The sequence below is a fragment of the Rhinolophus hipposideros genome (genome assembly GCF_964194185.1).
Source record: "Rhinolophus hipposideros genome assembly, chromosome: 11".
In the NCBI taxonomy this organism is placed as follows: domain Eukaryota; kingdom Metazoa; phylum Chordata; class Mammalia; order Chiroptera; family Rhinolophidae; genus Rhinolophus; species Rhinolophus hipposideros.
The window spans coordinates 23,013,387-23,026,657 of record NC_138057.1 but is presented as its reverse complement, the minus strand read 5'-3'; the positions used below and the strand labels follow the sequence as shown (position 1 = coordinate 23,026,657).

The following is a 13,271-nucleotide window of genomic DNA, read 5'->3' as shown; positions in this document are numbered from 1 at the left end:
GAGTTTTTTATTTCAGCATGTATCCTTTGAAGTCGAGAATCCATTGATGTTTCTATAAATTAAAATGTGAAACAGTAAATAGTTTTTCTAAAACCCGTGTTTCTGTATAAGCAAAGTACAATGGAAAGTTTGGTAAATTTTAAAAATGTTCTTAGTAGTCTCTCTACATCACTAAGAAGTTATCTGCCATTTTTAGTATGCTTTAGGAAAGCAGAATTCATTATATAAGCAAAAAGAAAATCACCATCTTAGCTGCATTATTCTAAAATAAGCAGTCAGCATCCAATAATATACTTATCGATTCTAGTCTTTTAAACACCTGCTTCACCTTACACATTTAACGAAAAATACAAAATCTGTCTGAAACCAGATTTGTCAAAAATGGGAAAACATCTGGCTTTTGGCAATGTTAGAAAATTTTGACAGGTGAGCATTAAAATAATAAACAACTCCTTAGCCAGTTTACCTAATTATAATACAATGCAATGTATATACAATCCATTAGGGATTTGGAAAAAAGTATTTGCAGGATTTAAGAACACGAACAAATTTCAAAACCTATACATAAAAAAATTAAGTGTCTGTATAACTTCCTATGTATAATTTTATTCTTCTTAGAAAGTGAAATAACTAACCTCTCTTCTTCTCCACTTTCTTAACTTCTGGCTTCTTTCCTTCATCTTTATTCTGCCTATCAAATGTTAACACAGATATTTCAAAACATTGGAACTTGGTGACTGATTACCAAATGCTCATAATCCCTCATGTAAAAGTTAAAATCTTTTTCTTTAAAATAGTAAGTCAGTAGCCTAGATCACAAGGAATTGATTGTAATTCTTAGAAGTCTGCAATGCCACATTACTATTAATTACTACAAACAGCTCAAAACTTCTAGAACCATGCTAAAATAAGTAGTCTAACAGTCTCATTTTTTCAGTGGCATCACAAATGAAATAATTTTAAATTTCATGGTGTAATTTTTTCCCAACAACAGTGGGTTGTCACAAGACATATCAGTCAGTGGACAAACAAGCCACAGTGAGAAGAGAATGCCTATAAATGTTTAATAAATTCTACAGTATACTTATTTTAAAAAATAACACCTCAGAATAGGTTGATTTAATTGTTCCCACATCTCCAAAGGGTAGATAATTTGAAGGGTTTGAACTTCATTTCAACATTAAATAGGCTGTTTAAAGATAATACTGTTACATAAAAATGTTTTTGCCAGTATGTCAAACTTAAATAATATTCACTAACATTTACATACCATTTCACAAATGAAAAGGTACCATGGTACTGTAGATCACAAAAATCACCATTTAAAAATGAATTCTTACTAATTTCTAATACCTTGGCTTGGAGTTTGAGCCTTATTATAAACCAATTCAAATAGACAAGAACAAAAAAAATACCTAAAAATCAGGTTTTTTTAAAAAAACTTTATTTTAAAATTTTGGTTACAGTTTCATTTTTGTTTTCTTAACAAGGCTATGTTTAATCTCTCAGGATAAAAAAAAAACAATTAAGATTCTAAAGAATTAAACAACAAAGGAATGTCAAGGGAAGGGCACAACTGCCCCATTCTCTGGGGTATAATAGCTATTCCAGTTTAACACCTAACTTCAAAACAAAATTAACTTTTATATTTTCTAAATGAAATAATGTACAACCACCATCTTCATCTGAGCTTATTCTAATTTTCAAACACAAAGCTTCATTTTAAGCTTGGAAAAAACAAGAATGATGGCCGACCTTAGTATGTAGTGTGTACCTTACAGGAAATTTTTTTTAACAATCATAACACAGTAATAATGCCATTAATGAAGTCCTCAATTTAGAATCTGGAACATTCTTCCATCAAAGGGGGGGAGGGGGGTATTCAGTCCAATGAGTCTGTCTCAAGATCTTCATCTCTTGTTTGCTCCACTTGTATTTTCTTTTCAGTAACTGGATTAATGCTTTGAGCCCAAAATGAGATATATTTTTTATTACTGTAGATTACATGTTGTTTGGCTGGGAATACAATACAATAAACTTTATTTTGCATAATGCATTTCACACAAGTGCATCTGAAATGCTTTACAGAGCAAAACTGTCCAAGTACAAAGTTTTGTAATAACAGGAGAAGGAAAGAAAACACAAATATTAGAATTTGAGAAAGTTACATTCGGAGGACATTCAAAAAGAAATTGAAACACATAAAGATAACTTTGGATTACTAAAGAAAGGTTGGGCTAGATTTACTAAGCAGTGGCTACTTTTATATCAATTTGGAGAGCACAATAAAGTTAAAAACAACAAACAGTCCAACAGCTTTTCAGTGAAAGGATCGAAAAGGACAGTAAGAAAAAATTACTTTAATATTTACAGAAATGGTCAGTCTAACACATTAGAGGGAGTAACATTTCTGAGCTTCAAACCAATTTTTAAATTACTCCCTCAAGCAGCTGAAACTGCTTATATATATATATATATATATATATATATATATATATATATATATATATATATATACACATATCCTCCAAACTAAGAAAGCAGATAGTCAAATGCTCCACTTGTAAAGAAAGACTTTTTTGGCTTACAAATGTGTTATATAATAAAGTACAAAATTAAGAATTGTACTGCTTATCATTAAGTCTGTTTTAGTGATCTAGAGCATGTTTTTAAAATGACCTCACTAAAACAAAAAAAGTTTAGTCAGAACAATTCAAGATGCTTCACAAAGAAAGAAACGTTTTACAAGGAACGAACTCAGAAGTGAGTCTAAGATAACTAGGAAAACAAATGTAAAACATCTTAAGTCTAATCATCATTGCCATTGCTGTTTTCCTTCCAATAAAATTATTTTATTGAATAAAAGGGGAAAGACATTCCCCATGGTTAAGTATATACTGTTTGCAAGTATCAAAACTTAAGAGAAATCAGTTTTGAACTTGATTTATATTGCACACATCTAATGCAAACCCGGTCAGCCTTTAAGATTTACTGGCTTCTTGGGTTTCCAACTGTGCTTTTGTTCTTTTGTGCTGGTCTTTTGGGGAAGGCCTGCTGGTAGTATAATAAATAAGGATATTTCTTTTATTCTTTCTCCATCAATATTTTATCACCACTCTTTCTGTATTTAATACTACACAAATAAATAATAGAGGATGAGGACATTTTCTACAAAGCCACTAACAGTTAAATCTTATCTGCACTTTCAGTTTAAATTAAAAATAGTTCACAGGGTGATTACCCTCAGTGAATTTCATCCTCTTACTCAGAAAAGAATGGAGCCTGAAACATGATTATCATCATATACTGAAGATTTTTTTTCCTAACACATGGGAAAAATCACATCTTTAAAGTCTTTGTAAGGTCTGGGAAATGAGATTCCATTGTTTATAAAAATTTCATGCTAGCTTAAAAATGAAAATTTAGAATAAGTAAATACTTACTGCTCAGTTTCCATTTGTTCCTCTTGCTTGCGTTTTCTATCTGCTGCTTCTTTCTCATGTTGGCCTTTCAGCATATTCCTTCTGTGAGCAGACTGAAAGTTTCTCCCACCTTTTCTCTTCTGTTTTGAGAATTAGGATGGATTTAGTTAATTATCAAGTCAGTGACTAGTGTTATATGATTACAATCTTGGGAGGAGGAATAAACAACTAGTACTTAAATTACTAAATTTTTTAAATCTCAGAATTAACACATTGCTATCTAAATTTAACTTTTCCTTGATGATACTGAGAACTGAAATCTATTTTCTGCACTGCTGTAAGAGTGATGTCCTTATCTTAAAATGATGTATGCCAAGCTATTAACCTCTACAGTATGATTTTGACTTAAGTACCTCTTTACTGACGACTACACTGCTCAACCCATCCAGTTTAAAAATTTTGCTTTCTCAAGTATTAAGTGATCACATAAAAGAAAGATCTACATGACCTGGGTTAGAGATCTCTAAGGCTATACACAGAAAAGGGTGCAAAGCTTTAATGAAATTCCTAAACAACTGTGGCACCCAAATAAAATACCACTGATAAAATGTATACTACATAGGCCTGAAAAGTGGTGAGAATTTATTGAGGCAAATAATAAAAATCTATACACAAATGCACTTCTTTTACATGCCCACACTGGTTACAGCCTATCTGGCTTAATCTCTATTTTCCTACCTTTATTGGAAGTTTATTACATAATATTTAAAAATCCATATCATAATTATGAAAAGAAATTTAGAATACAATAAAGTTCAAAGTATGCCTTTTAACAGCTAATTCAAGTTTATTCAGAAAGGTACATTCAGTTTAACTTTTCATCAAGTTTATGGATTTTCACAAAGATATTGGATGTTTAGTAAGATTAAGAACGACACATTAAACTAAAAGTAGAATATTTGATTTGATATGTAAACATTCTACCTTTTCGCCTTCTTGATCATCTTCATCTTCAGAATCAGAGGTTGATGTAACCCCTGTTTTAGCTAAATTTTTCCTTTTTGATTCAACTTCTTTCTTCCCCTCTTTTTTGTCTGGCTCTTTTCTCGGCTTTTCTTCTTCCTTCTGGCCTTCTTCATCCTTTTTAAGCTGCTTTTTAGGTTGTTTTTCCTCTTGCCCCTTTTTCTTACTTTTGTCTTCCTCAGTTACCCTATTTTAGAGTGCAACAATGGAATAGGAGCTTTTATATCTCAATACTTGTCATTCAACCATACTCCCAGTCAACCAAATAAGAATTTTAGGAACAAACAATAATTCATCTTTTATTTAAGATATCTTTAAAATACTAACAGAGTATCTTTACCACCAATCATAAACGGAAAAGAACATCCTTTTAATATAAATTGCAAGATACAAAAATCATAGTGGCATTGGGATAACAGAAAAATGTTTTCCTCCTTTCCCAAATTTTTCATAATGTGACTCATTCACTGAAAAAAACATGTCAACTATTATCTTACTTGCCAAGGTACTATTTTCTTGACTCTAGGGATATAGCAATTGTAGATGGGCGAGATCCCTGGACCTTGGAGTTTATAGTCTACATATTTATAAGAATAAATATTTGTTTAAAAAATGACTGGGACAAATACAATTGCAAAAATGAGTTGCATATGATCAAATATTGGTCATTTTAAGACTCAAATATTCTCTGCAGGGTAAAGGGCTCCCAAGTTACACATATAAGATACATGGCCAATTAAGCCAAGTACGAAGCAGCACTTAACTCCCTAGTACGTGTGCAGTACCGTCAGGCTGAACTGCAGGGACAGCACTAAAACAAGTCAAACTGCTGAAACTGCTCAGTAATCCTAACACTACCGGTGGATGGTATTTATGCTAATTACTACAGCAAAAACAAATGAGTTATTTATGATAACAGGCTTTAGAAGAAGAATCAAATGGTACCAATGCTAACTACATAATTACTTTTAGGGTGCATACATACACACACACGGTGTATATACATATATATATATACATATTCAACTAAACACAAAGAAATACAACTTGAAACTTGGACGAGCTGTTTAAAAATTAACCTTTTTGAGGTTATGGTCTTTTCTAGCCTGACCTCCTGCAGCTCAAACCCGCCAAATACTAATAGACCAAAAAAAAAAAATTAACCTTTTGACTCAAGGAATTTCACAGAAATTTTCACAAATTTTACAATTACTTCAAAAGATTTGAGAGCTGGAAGGTACTTCACATCATATAGTCCAACCCATTCCATTTGACAAATCAGAAAATGGTGCAAAAGGTCAGTAATTAGCCCAATGTTTCAACTCCAAATCTACTGACATCCTACCAGACAACTGCTTCCTTGAACCCTTAAGAGATTTTTAAATTAAAAATTCATTTTTTCTCTCTATAGAACTTTTTTGTCATATAACTATCATTGGTTATGCTTATTTTCAAATGTCAAATGTCATATGGATTTCATCCTTTTAATTGATGGAAGAAAAAGCATGACAAATCATTTAACTTTAGTATTTCCACAAATATACATATTTTGATAATAATCAATTTCACTGAGATGGGACTAGAATCAAATATAAAAAGTATTTCCATGGCTCGCAACAGATAATGACCAATTGCTTCCCCCAAAATGTTACGCCCCTATGGAAGGAGGCAGATATTAAAAATACAAATACACTTTGAGCCAGCAAATCTACTTCTAACAATGTACTCTAATATATTTGCACATGTACAAAATAGGAAAATGTTTTTTAAAAGGATGTATCTATAAATAGTATAGATCTTAATTGTGATATTAATACCACAGTGGAATACTATACTGCTGTTTAAAAGAAAAAAAAGATTAAAAGGTATATCATAAGGTCATTCGGGGCGGCCGGACAGCTCGGCTCGGACGTGAGCTCTCAACAACAAGGTTGCGGTTCAATTCTCACCCTGGATGGTGGGCTGCACCCCCTGCAACTAACGATTGAAAATGGCAACTGAAGAGTTGTGCTGCGCCCTCCACAACTAGACTGAAGGACAACGACTTGGAGCGGATGGGCACTGTTGAGAAATACACTATTCCCCAATAAAAAAAATTAAAGAAACAGAACAAAACACTGTTAATCCATTCCTAAATGACATATTCACACTCGAGCGTTCTCCAAAAAAGTTTTAAACACAATAGCTACAAAATGTTTTGCCTTCTTTGTCTAAATATATATTCCTTCTGGTTAAGTTTCTACCCAGAAAAGCCATCAGAGGGAAAAAATCTGATTGTTTTAAAAAAAAAAACACACACAAAAAAAACCCTGATTGTTTTGTTGATAAGTAGTTATCATTCCAAAATACTTTAAATTGACACTACAAAAATAATTTTCGCATTATTTTAAAATATAACAAAAGTTATTCTGGAGTAGCTAAAAAAGGTTTGTGGAAATTGCTTCAAAAACACTTTGTAGACAATTTCCTCAAATGTACTATTTTGCCTAATTTCCCTATTACAGATTTTACCCTGCATTATCTAAATATCTTTATATTCTGATACACCAAGAAAATATCTTAGATAAATGGAATGATAATCACGTAAGATTTTTGTGATTCTCAACCAATTTTTACTTTTCTACCTAATAAAAAAATTAGAGTAAGTTTTCCCATCATGTTTTAGAAATACAGATGAGTAATAAATATTCTGTAAAATAAAACTAGTTATACTTATTGCAAGTTTCATTTATTGCATAACTAATTATATATTAAAAATGAACTCACATGTCACTCTCTGAAGGACAGGTCTGTTTTACCATTTTGGGTCTGCCTCTAGGTTTTGGAATCTTGACTTCCGAAGCTAAGATTCACAGGGGGAAAAAAAAATCTGTAATTACCAGCTTTTCTTTCAAGATGCCAATCTCAAATATAAAGATTACAAATGATATACCGTTGTTTCTCAGAAAATAAGACCTAGGCGGACAATCAGCTCTAATGTGCCTTTTGGAGCAAAAATTAATGTGTTATGTTATGATGTGATATATTACATTATAAGACTCCGTCTTATAATAAAATAAGACAGGGTCTTATATTAATTTTTACTCCAAAAGACGCATTAGAGCTGATTGTCTGGCTAGGTCTTATTTTTGGGGAAACACAGTATAATATTAGTTAGTGGCTTGTTAGAGTTATCATTATTTTAAGTTTTAAAGATAATATACCTCCCCTCCTCCCCGGGCCGTCAATGGTTCAAATGAACAGCAGAAAATTTGAAAAGGTAGATCAACAGAGTAATTTTCAATTTGTCCTTAGAATGGCTTTACAAGGGCTTAAAAGAACATCCATTTTTCATTGTTGTTTTGATAGAAATATCACAAAATTATGATAGCACTTATATTCAACATTCACATACATATTAGAGTATTATATGTAGATGTACATTCACATCTTTGAAAATTTGTATCAGAATTCACCAAGTTTTCTAACACCGTTAAATTTCAAAAAAAAAAAACTTACGTAAAATTCTAAGGTGGTTCCCCCGCCCCTTTCTGAATAGTACTCATTTTACCCTTCTCAGTAAGAATCCCATTACGAAGCAGAAAAAAATACGCTCAATATTGGTTAATTTCGTTTTACTTTATATTAGAAGCAGATTCTTGCAAACTATGTCCAATTTGCCAAATTAAGAAAATACTTTAAATGTGCAATGCTGATGATAACTGCATATTGTAAAGGTCCTAAACAAAGAATGCAATAACTTAAAATATTAACAGCTTTAATTACTCAAATGCTGTTTCCTCTTGCTTTCATTATAACTCCATTTGGAAAGCTTATGCTTTGTAAATTGAGAAATAAAATAAACCCATCATTCATGTAATTCATGTAATTTAAACCTCATACAGCCTCATTTGCCGCTATTAAGGGAAAATCCAATAGGGATAAAACAGAAAATGAAAAGTCCCAAGCAATTATTTCAAATTTAAATACTTCATTACATAGCAGACCAAGTTGTCTACTTTGAAATTTGTGCATTATACATAACCAATTGCCTACCCAACTATTCTGAAGTATCTGAAACACACTGAAATGGATTAGAATACTGATCATAAGCCAGAGACTTAAACATCGATAATCCTACCTGCAGGCCGTCCTCTTTTAGGACTCACTTTTACATTAACAGATGCTGCTGCTGTTGTCACCACTCCTGCCTCCTCGGTTTCTACTTGCTTTTCTGCCTGAATCACAAAAATTTGATTAATTTATTTTGTTAAAAAAAAAGCTAATGGTAAAATTATGCCTCTAAGATAAATTCATGTATAAGCATGATCTTTATTATTTTTCAACAGTCGATTCATCAAAGTAACATCCTCAAACTTAGCTTATAATTCTAGTTAATAACTCTAAGAAACAAATAAAAACTTCACTTTTTAGATAATTCTCAACCTAAGTCTTTTAAAAAATAGAGGTAATATTCTCAATGCAAATGGTAACCAAAGTACGAAGTATAATGTATTTAACACTGTAACACACACATTGCTTATAAATGTACAGTAATTATCTAAAAATGCTAACACTTTACATTGTGTGCTTACAAAAACTAAGTTAATATTCTTATATCAGAAAAGGTAAGAAATTAAGTTACTGTATTTATTTTTTTTAACTTTGTTAATATCTACACGTTTTATTTTTGAACTGAGATCTGATGTTCTTCCCTAGGAGTTATTCTTATTTTTCATGAAGAGAGATTTACTACCGTATAGAGAATAAGAAATCCCAATGACCCTTTGCAAACTGTAATACCCTCTGAAGAGACAACAGCCCCAAATGAGAATCAGTTGAATTGATTCAAGTATTAGAGCAGAACAAAGGTTAAGAACCACTTATTAGAAAGGAAATACAATCCTGATCATAATGGAAAAGGAGGAAAGAAACAGTGAAGAGAAACCACTATGAGATGCTTCCCCAATCCCAATTATTTAGAATTCGGCATTAATTAGGACCAACAAAAAAAAAAAAAGGCAATAAAGCATGCAAAAACATGCATAATCCAATCTTATTGATAAAAAAACAAAATCTTCTAATCAACAATCTCATTTGCAAACATTTAAGAGATAAAACCTAGTATTGGTAAGGACGTGAAGAATCGTTCGTATACTGATTACTTATGATCAATAAGTAATAATCAACTGGTAACGCCTTTCTGAAAGAGTATCTTTATGAATGGTGGCAATAAAGAACATACAAATCTGACTCAGCAATCCCATTTCTAAGAATTTATCCATTTTTTTGATTAGTTTTTTTCAACATTATTTTTGCTTTTGTAATTGGAATATAATAATGCATGTTCAAAACATTATTAAAAGCGAATAAACTCATCTATGGTAACCCCTGAATTGTTCTCAAAGAAATTGCTCCCTAAACATTAGCTCAGTTTGTATTTCCAGAATTTTAAGAGTTTACGGACCACCTACCCCCTACCCCAATAATCCTGATTCTACTTCTACCCCGATCTTGATTCAATACCTCTGGGGAAAGGGAGCCAGGCAGCTGTGTTTTTATTACCAAGCTATCCAGGCACCAAAGATTGAGAACCCAAGACTGTATGAGAGCTCTTTCCCTATTGAGCCATTAAGAAGGCACAAGTTTTCTAAAATTCAAACTTTAAAGTTCAAACTGATGAGCTCTTCATTGCAAAATAAAACCTCTTAATTTACACTTTCTACTTTTGCAAGTGAATCGGAACATCACCTAAGAATTACAGGTAGAATGGATCTTCTGAGGAGATATCAATAGGAGGCAACAAATTCATCAATAACAAATACTGTAACAAAAATATATATTAACACTAATACTAAACAAAAAACCAGTCCTACCTACCACGGACACATTTTCTTGACTTATGGCAAAATCATTTAAGTCAAAGCCATTCCTCTTAAAATAAAATCAAAGAATAAGAAATATTTCATCCAGAGAAAAGACTATCATTTCAAATACTATACATGTATTTAAATACCTTAAATGCAAATATTCTCACTATAAATATCTTCCATATTTTGCTTGATCTAACTGAAACTCTAAGCATGTGACACATTTTCTCCCTATTTATTACCCCACTTTCTAGTTCTACTCCCCTTCATGATCTTACCTAAAGCCCTACACACCCACACACCCACACACCCCACACACACGACTAGTATTTCTATGTGTTCTCAAGCCCTCTGCGTTGTTTCGCTGCACCTGTCCCACAAATCTCCAATAGAGTATTACCATAAAATTCTACCTTCCCTGCTCTATTAGACCCTGCTGCTGAGTCCTGCTGAAAAAATTATACCAACATGCATTCATTTTATGTAATTTCAGGTGGGATCTCAAAGCCATCCATTAATCCTTTACCATGTCATTGGTCATACCCTCTTCTTCCCTCACTAACATAAACTTTGAACCCTTTCTTCCTGCCTTTTACCATACATGCTGTCTTGCTTTGAACTGAGTACAAAGGGGAAAGAATGAAACCAGCAGGAAAAAATTCCCTTAACTACCAAGTCTCCCTAGAAAATTTTAATAGCCTCCTCCCACTTTTCCCTCAAATGTTAAAAAGAATGAAATGTCTATCTCCTTCTTCCTGGTAAGACAATTCCTTCAAATGTGCCCGGGAGGCACATGTCCCTCATCTCCCTCATCCACATGTCCTTACATACAATAATTTATAATATTTCCACATCTTCCATCTTTCCTAGATTTGCAAAGAAAAAAATGTTAATTCCTCTACTGTAGTTTTTCCACTTTAAATACTCTCCCTTAACCATGCTAATCCCTGTTGCTGCATCCTTTCTCCTTCCCTTCAAAGATTTCAAAAATACAGTGTAACGTTAACATTAAACGTTATATTCTCCAACACACTTCATCATTCCTTACCACCTGAACTTAGAGTACCCTGGGGAAGCCTACCTGTCCCACATCCGAGTGCAACCCCTCTACATCAGGGCACTCCCGACCACTCCCTCATTCTTAAAAGTTCTCTCCTCCCTTTCGATATCCTCTCTTAGATTTTCTCCTTACAGTTCATACTCAGCAGTAATTTTACAAAGCAACCTTTCATCTCCATTATATTCCCTCAGGATTCTCCTTTCTGCATTCTTCCCCATAAACTTCCTCCCGTGACTAACTCGTCTATTATTCTACCTTTATATCAGATACAGCATCTTTAACATTTCCCTTTGCCCCCCTTGGTGTCAGAACCACCTATTATCCCTGGATCTCCTGTCTACTTTCCAGTTGTTTCACCCCCTCCTCCCAGGCCTCTGCTCCCAAGCCAACAACTCTGACATCCTCAGTATCTAATCCATCACCCAGGCCAACACCGTACTCATCCTGTCCTTTTCCCCAATCCCTTCACACCCGCTTCCAATCAACTGTGGGCTTTAGCTCCTAAGGAGCTCTTAAATCCCACCTCTCATTTATACTAATAAAATAAAAATAAAAACCTGCCATAAAGTTCCTCTTGTTCTTTCAATCTCATGCTAACACCTTAGAAAGGCCTTTCATAATGCACTTACCAAGTCACTATTGTAACTCCTCACTTACACTCTCTTAGGTATTTACTGTCTGTCTCCACAGAAATATAAGTTCAATGAGAACCAAGACCTTATCTTCCTTATTCACTGCTCAATTCTCTGCCTGGGCCAGTGTAGTAAAAAGTTCTGAATGAATTAATCAATGAACTGGTCTCACCACCCCAATCCAATCCCCATCATTCACACTGCTTTAAAAGAGGAGGCACCTAAAATTTAAAATGATTCCGTGGCTTCCCATCAGTTCTCTAAGTTTAAGCTGTTCAGGATAACACTGACATTTTTTTGTACCCCTTTTCCCTGTTAACTTTATGGTCTGGTAATACTGAAATGCAACACCTGAAATGAAATTTTTTCTACGCCCCTGTATATACTATTCAAATTGCCTCACATGTCCTTCTTCTCCATCTGCCCGACAAAATTCTGCCTACCTTTTAAAACCTTCTTCCAGTTATAGCCCCTTCCACATATACTCCACAGGGGGGAAAATGCCACTGTTAATTATTTGTTTTCCTAGTTTACTCCCTATGAGGTACTGAACTCTTTTCTTTGTATCTTTGGCATACAGTCTGAGACATAAATAGGCCAGAAAAAGATGTGATGAATAAAACTTCATATAGGGAAGAAGAAACATTAATTAAAAGCATACAGTGTTCCTATTCCTAAACTATCACTTAGTCTCATTTCGTGCAACAATGTTGTAGATAATATCAACATAATAATGGACAACACTTATATACCACTTACTAAGTATGTACCAGGATTTATTATGAATGTTACATGTGTTGATTCATTTAATCCTCTCAACAAACTTATCAGTGTGTGTGTATAAAATTATCCATTTCATACAGATAAAATTGACGCATCATTGAAAGAAATGAAAATTGGTGCATTTTACTTCCTTTATAATCCAACTTAAAGGTGCTATATAAGAAACACGTAGTTTTATTAAGTAAATATAACCTACCCTTTAAAACATTAAAGAGTTTAGAACAAAAGGCCAAATTTAAATTAAAAGGTAAGATTTTAATATTTCTACTTTTCCTTAATCCACCTAAAAATTATTTTAAGATCCCTTTGGTTAAAAGTAAAATTACCTTTCTCTTTCTCCCTCTTCTGGCAGCTTTTGGAGTGGTTATGTCAATTGCTTTAGTCACATCCTAGGAAAAAAATACAGATAAAATTTAATAAATTATGCCGAGACTGAAAGAAAATTTCTTAAACTAGAAGTCACAAGCATGGTTCTCTACAACTAGGGAAATTTGTTTTGCTT

General features: G+C 33.0%; 1 protein-coding gene across 2 annotated transcripts in view; it reads right to left on the bottom strand.

Annotated features, from left to right (window-relative positions):
• Window positions 1-1,423: 1,423 nt before the first annotated feature.
• The window catches only part of PSIP1 (PC4 and SRSF1 interacting protein 1), a 29,469-nt gene continuing 17,621 nt past the window's right edge, over window positions 1,424-13,271 (bottom strand). Inside the window, exons 6-11 of one of the 2 annotated variants that reach the window (XM_081066576.1) lie at window positions 13,096-13,158; window positions 8,566-8,662; window positions 7,212-7,287; window positions 4,407-4,632; window positions 3,444-3,562; window positions 1,424-1,961 (exon numbers count right to left, since the gene is read on the bottom strand). In XM_081066576.1, coding sequence (XP_080922702.1) covers window positions 1,883-1,961; window positions 3,444-3,562; window positions 4,407-4,632; window positions 7,212-7,287; window positions 8,566-8,662; window positions 13,096-13,158 — 660 coding nt within the window. In that variant the 3' untranslated portion in view covers window positions 1,424-1,882. Of the gene's footprint in view, window positions 2,096-3,443; window positions 3,563-4,406; window positions 4,633-7,211; window positions 7,288-8,565; window positions 8,663-13,095; window positions 13,159-13,271 lie in introns of both variants that reach the window. The other variant, XM_081066577.1, reaches the window with a different exon arrangement.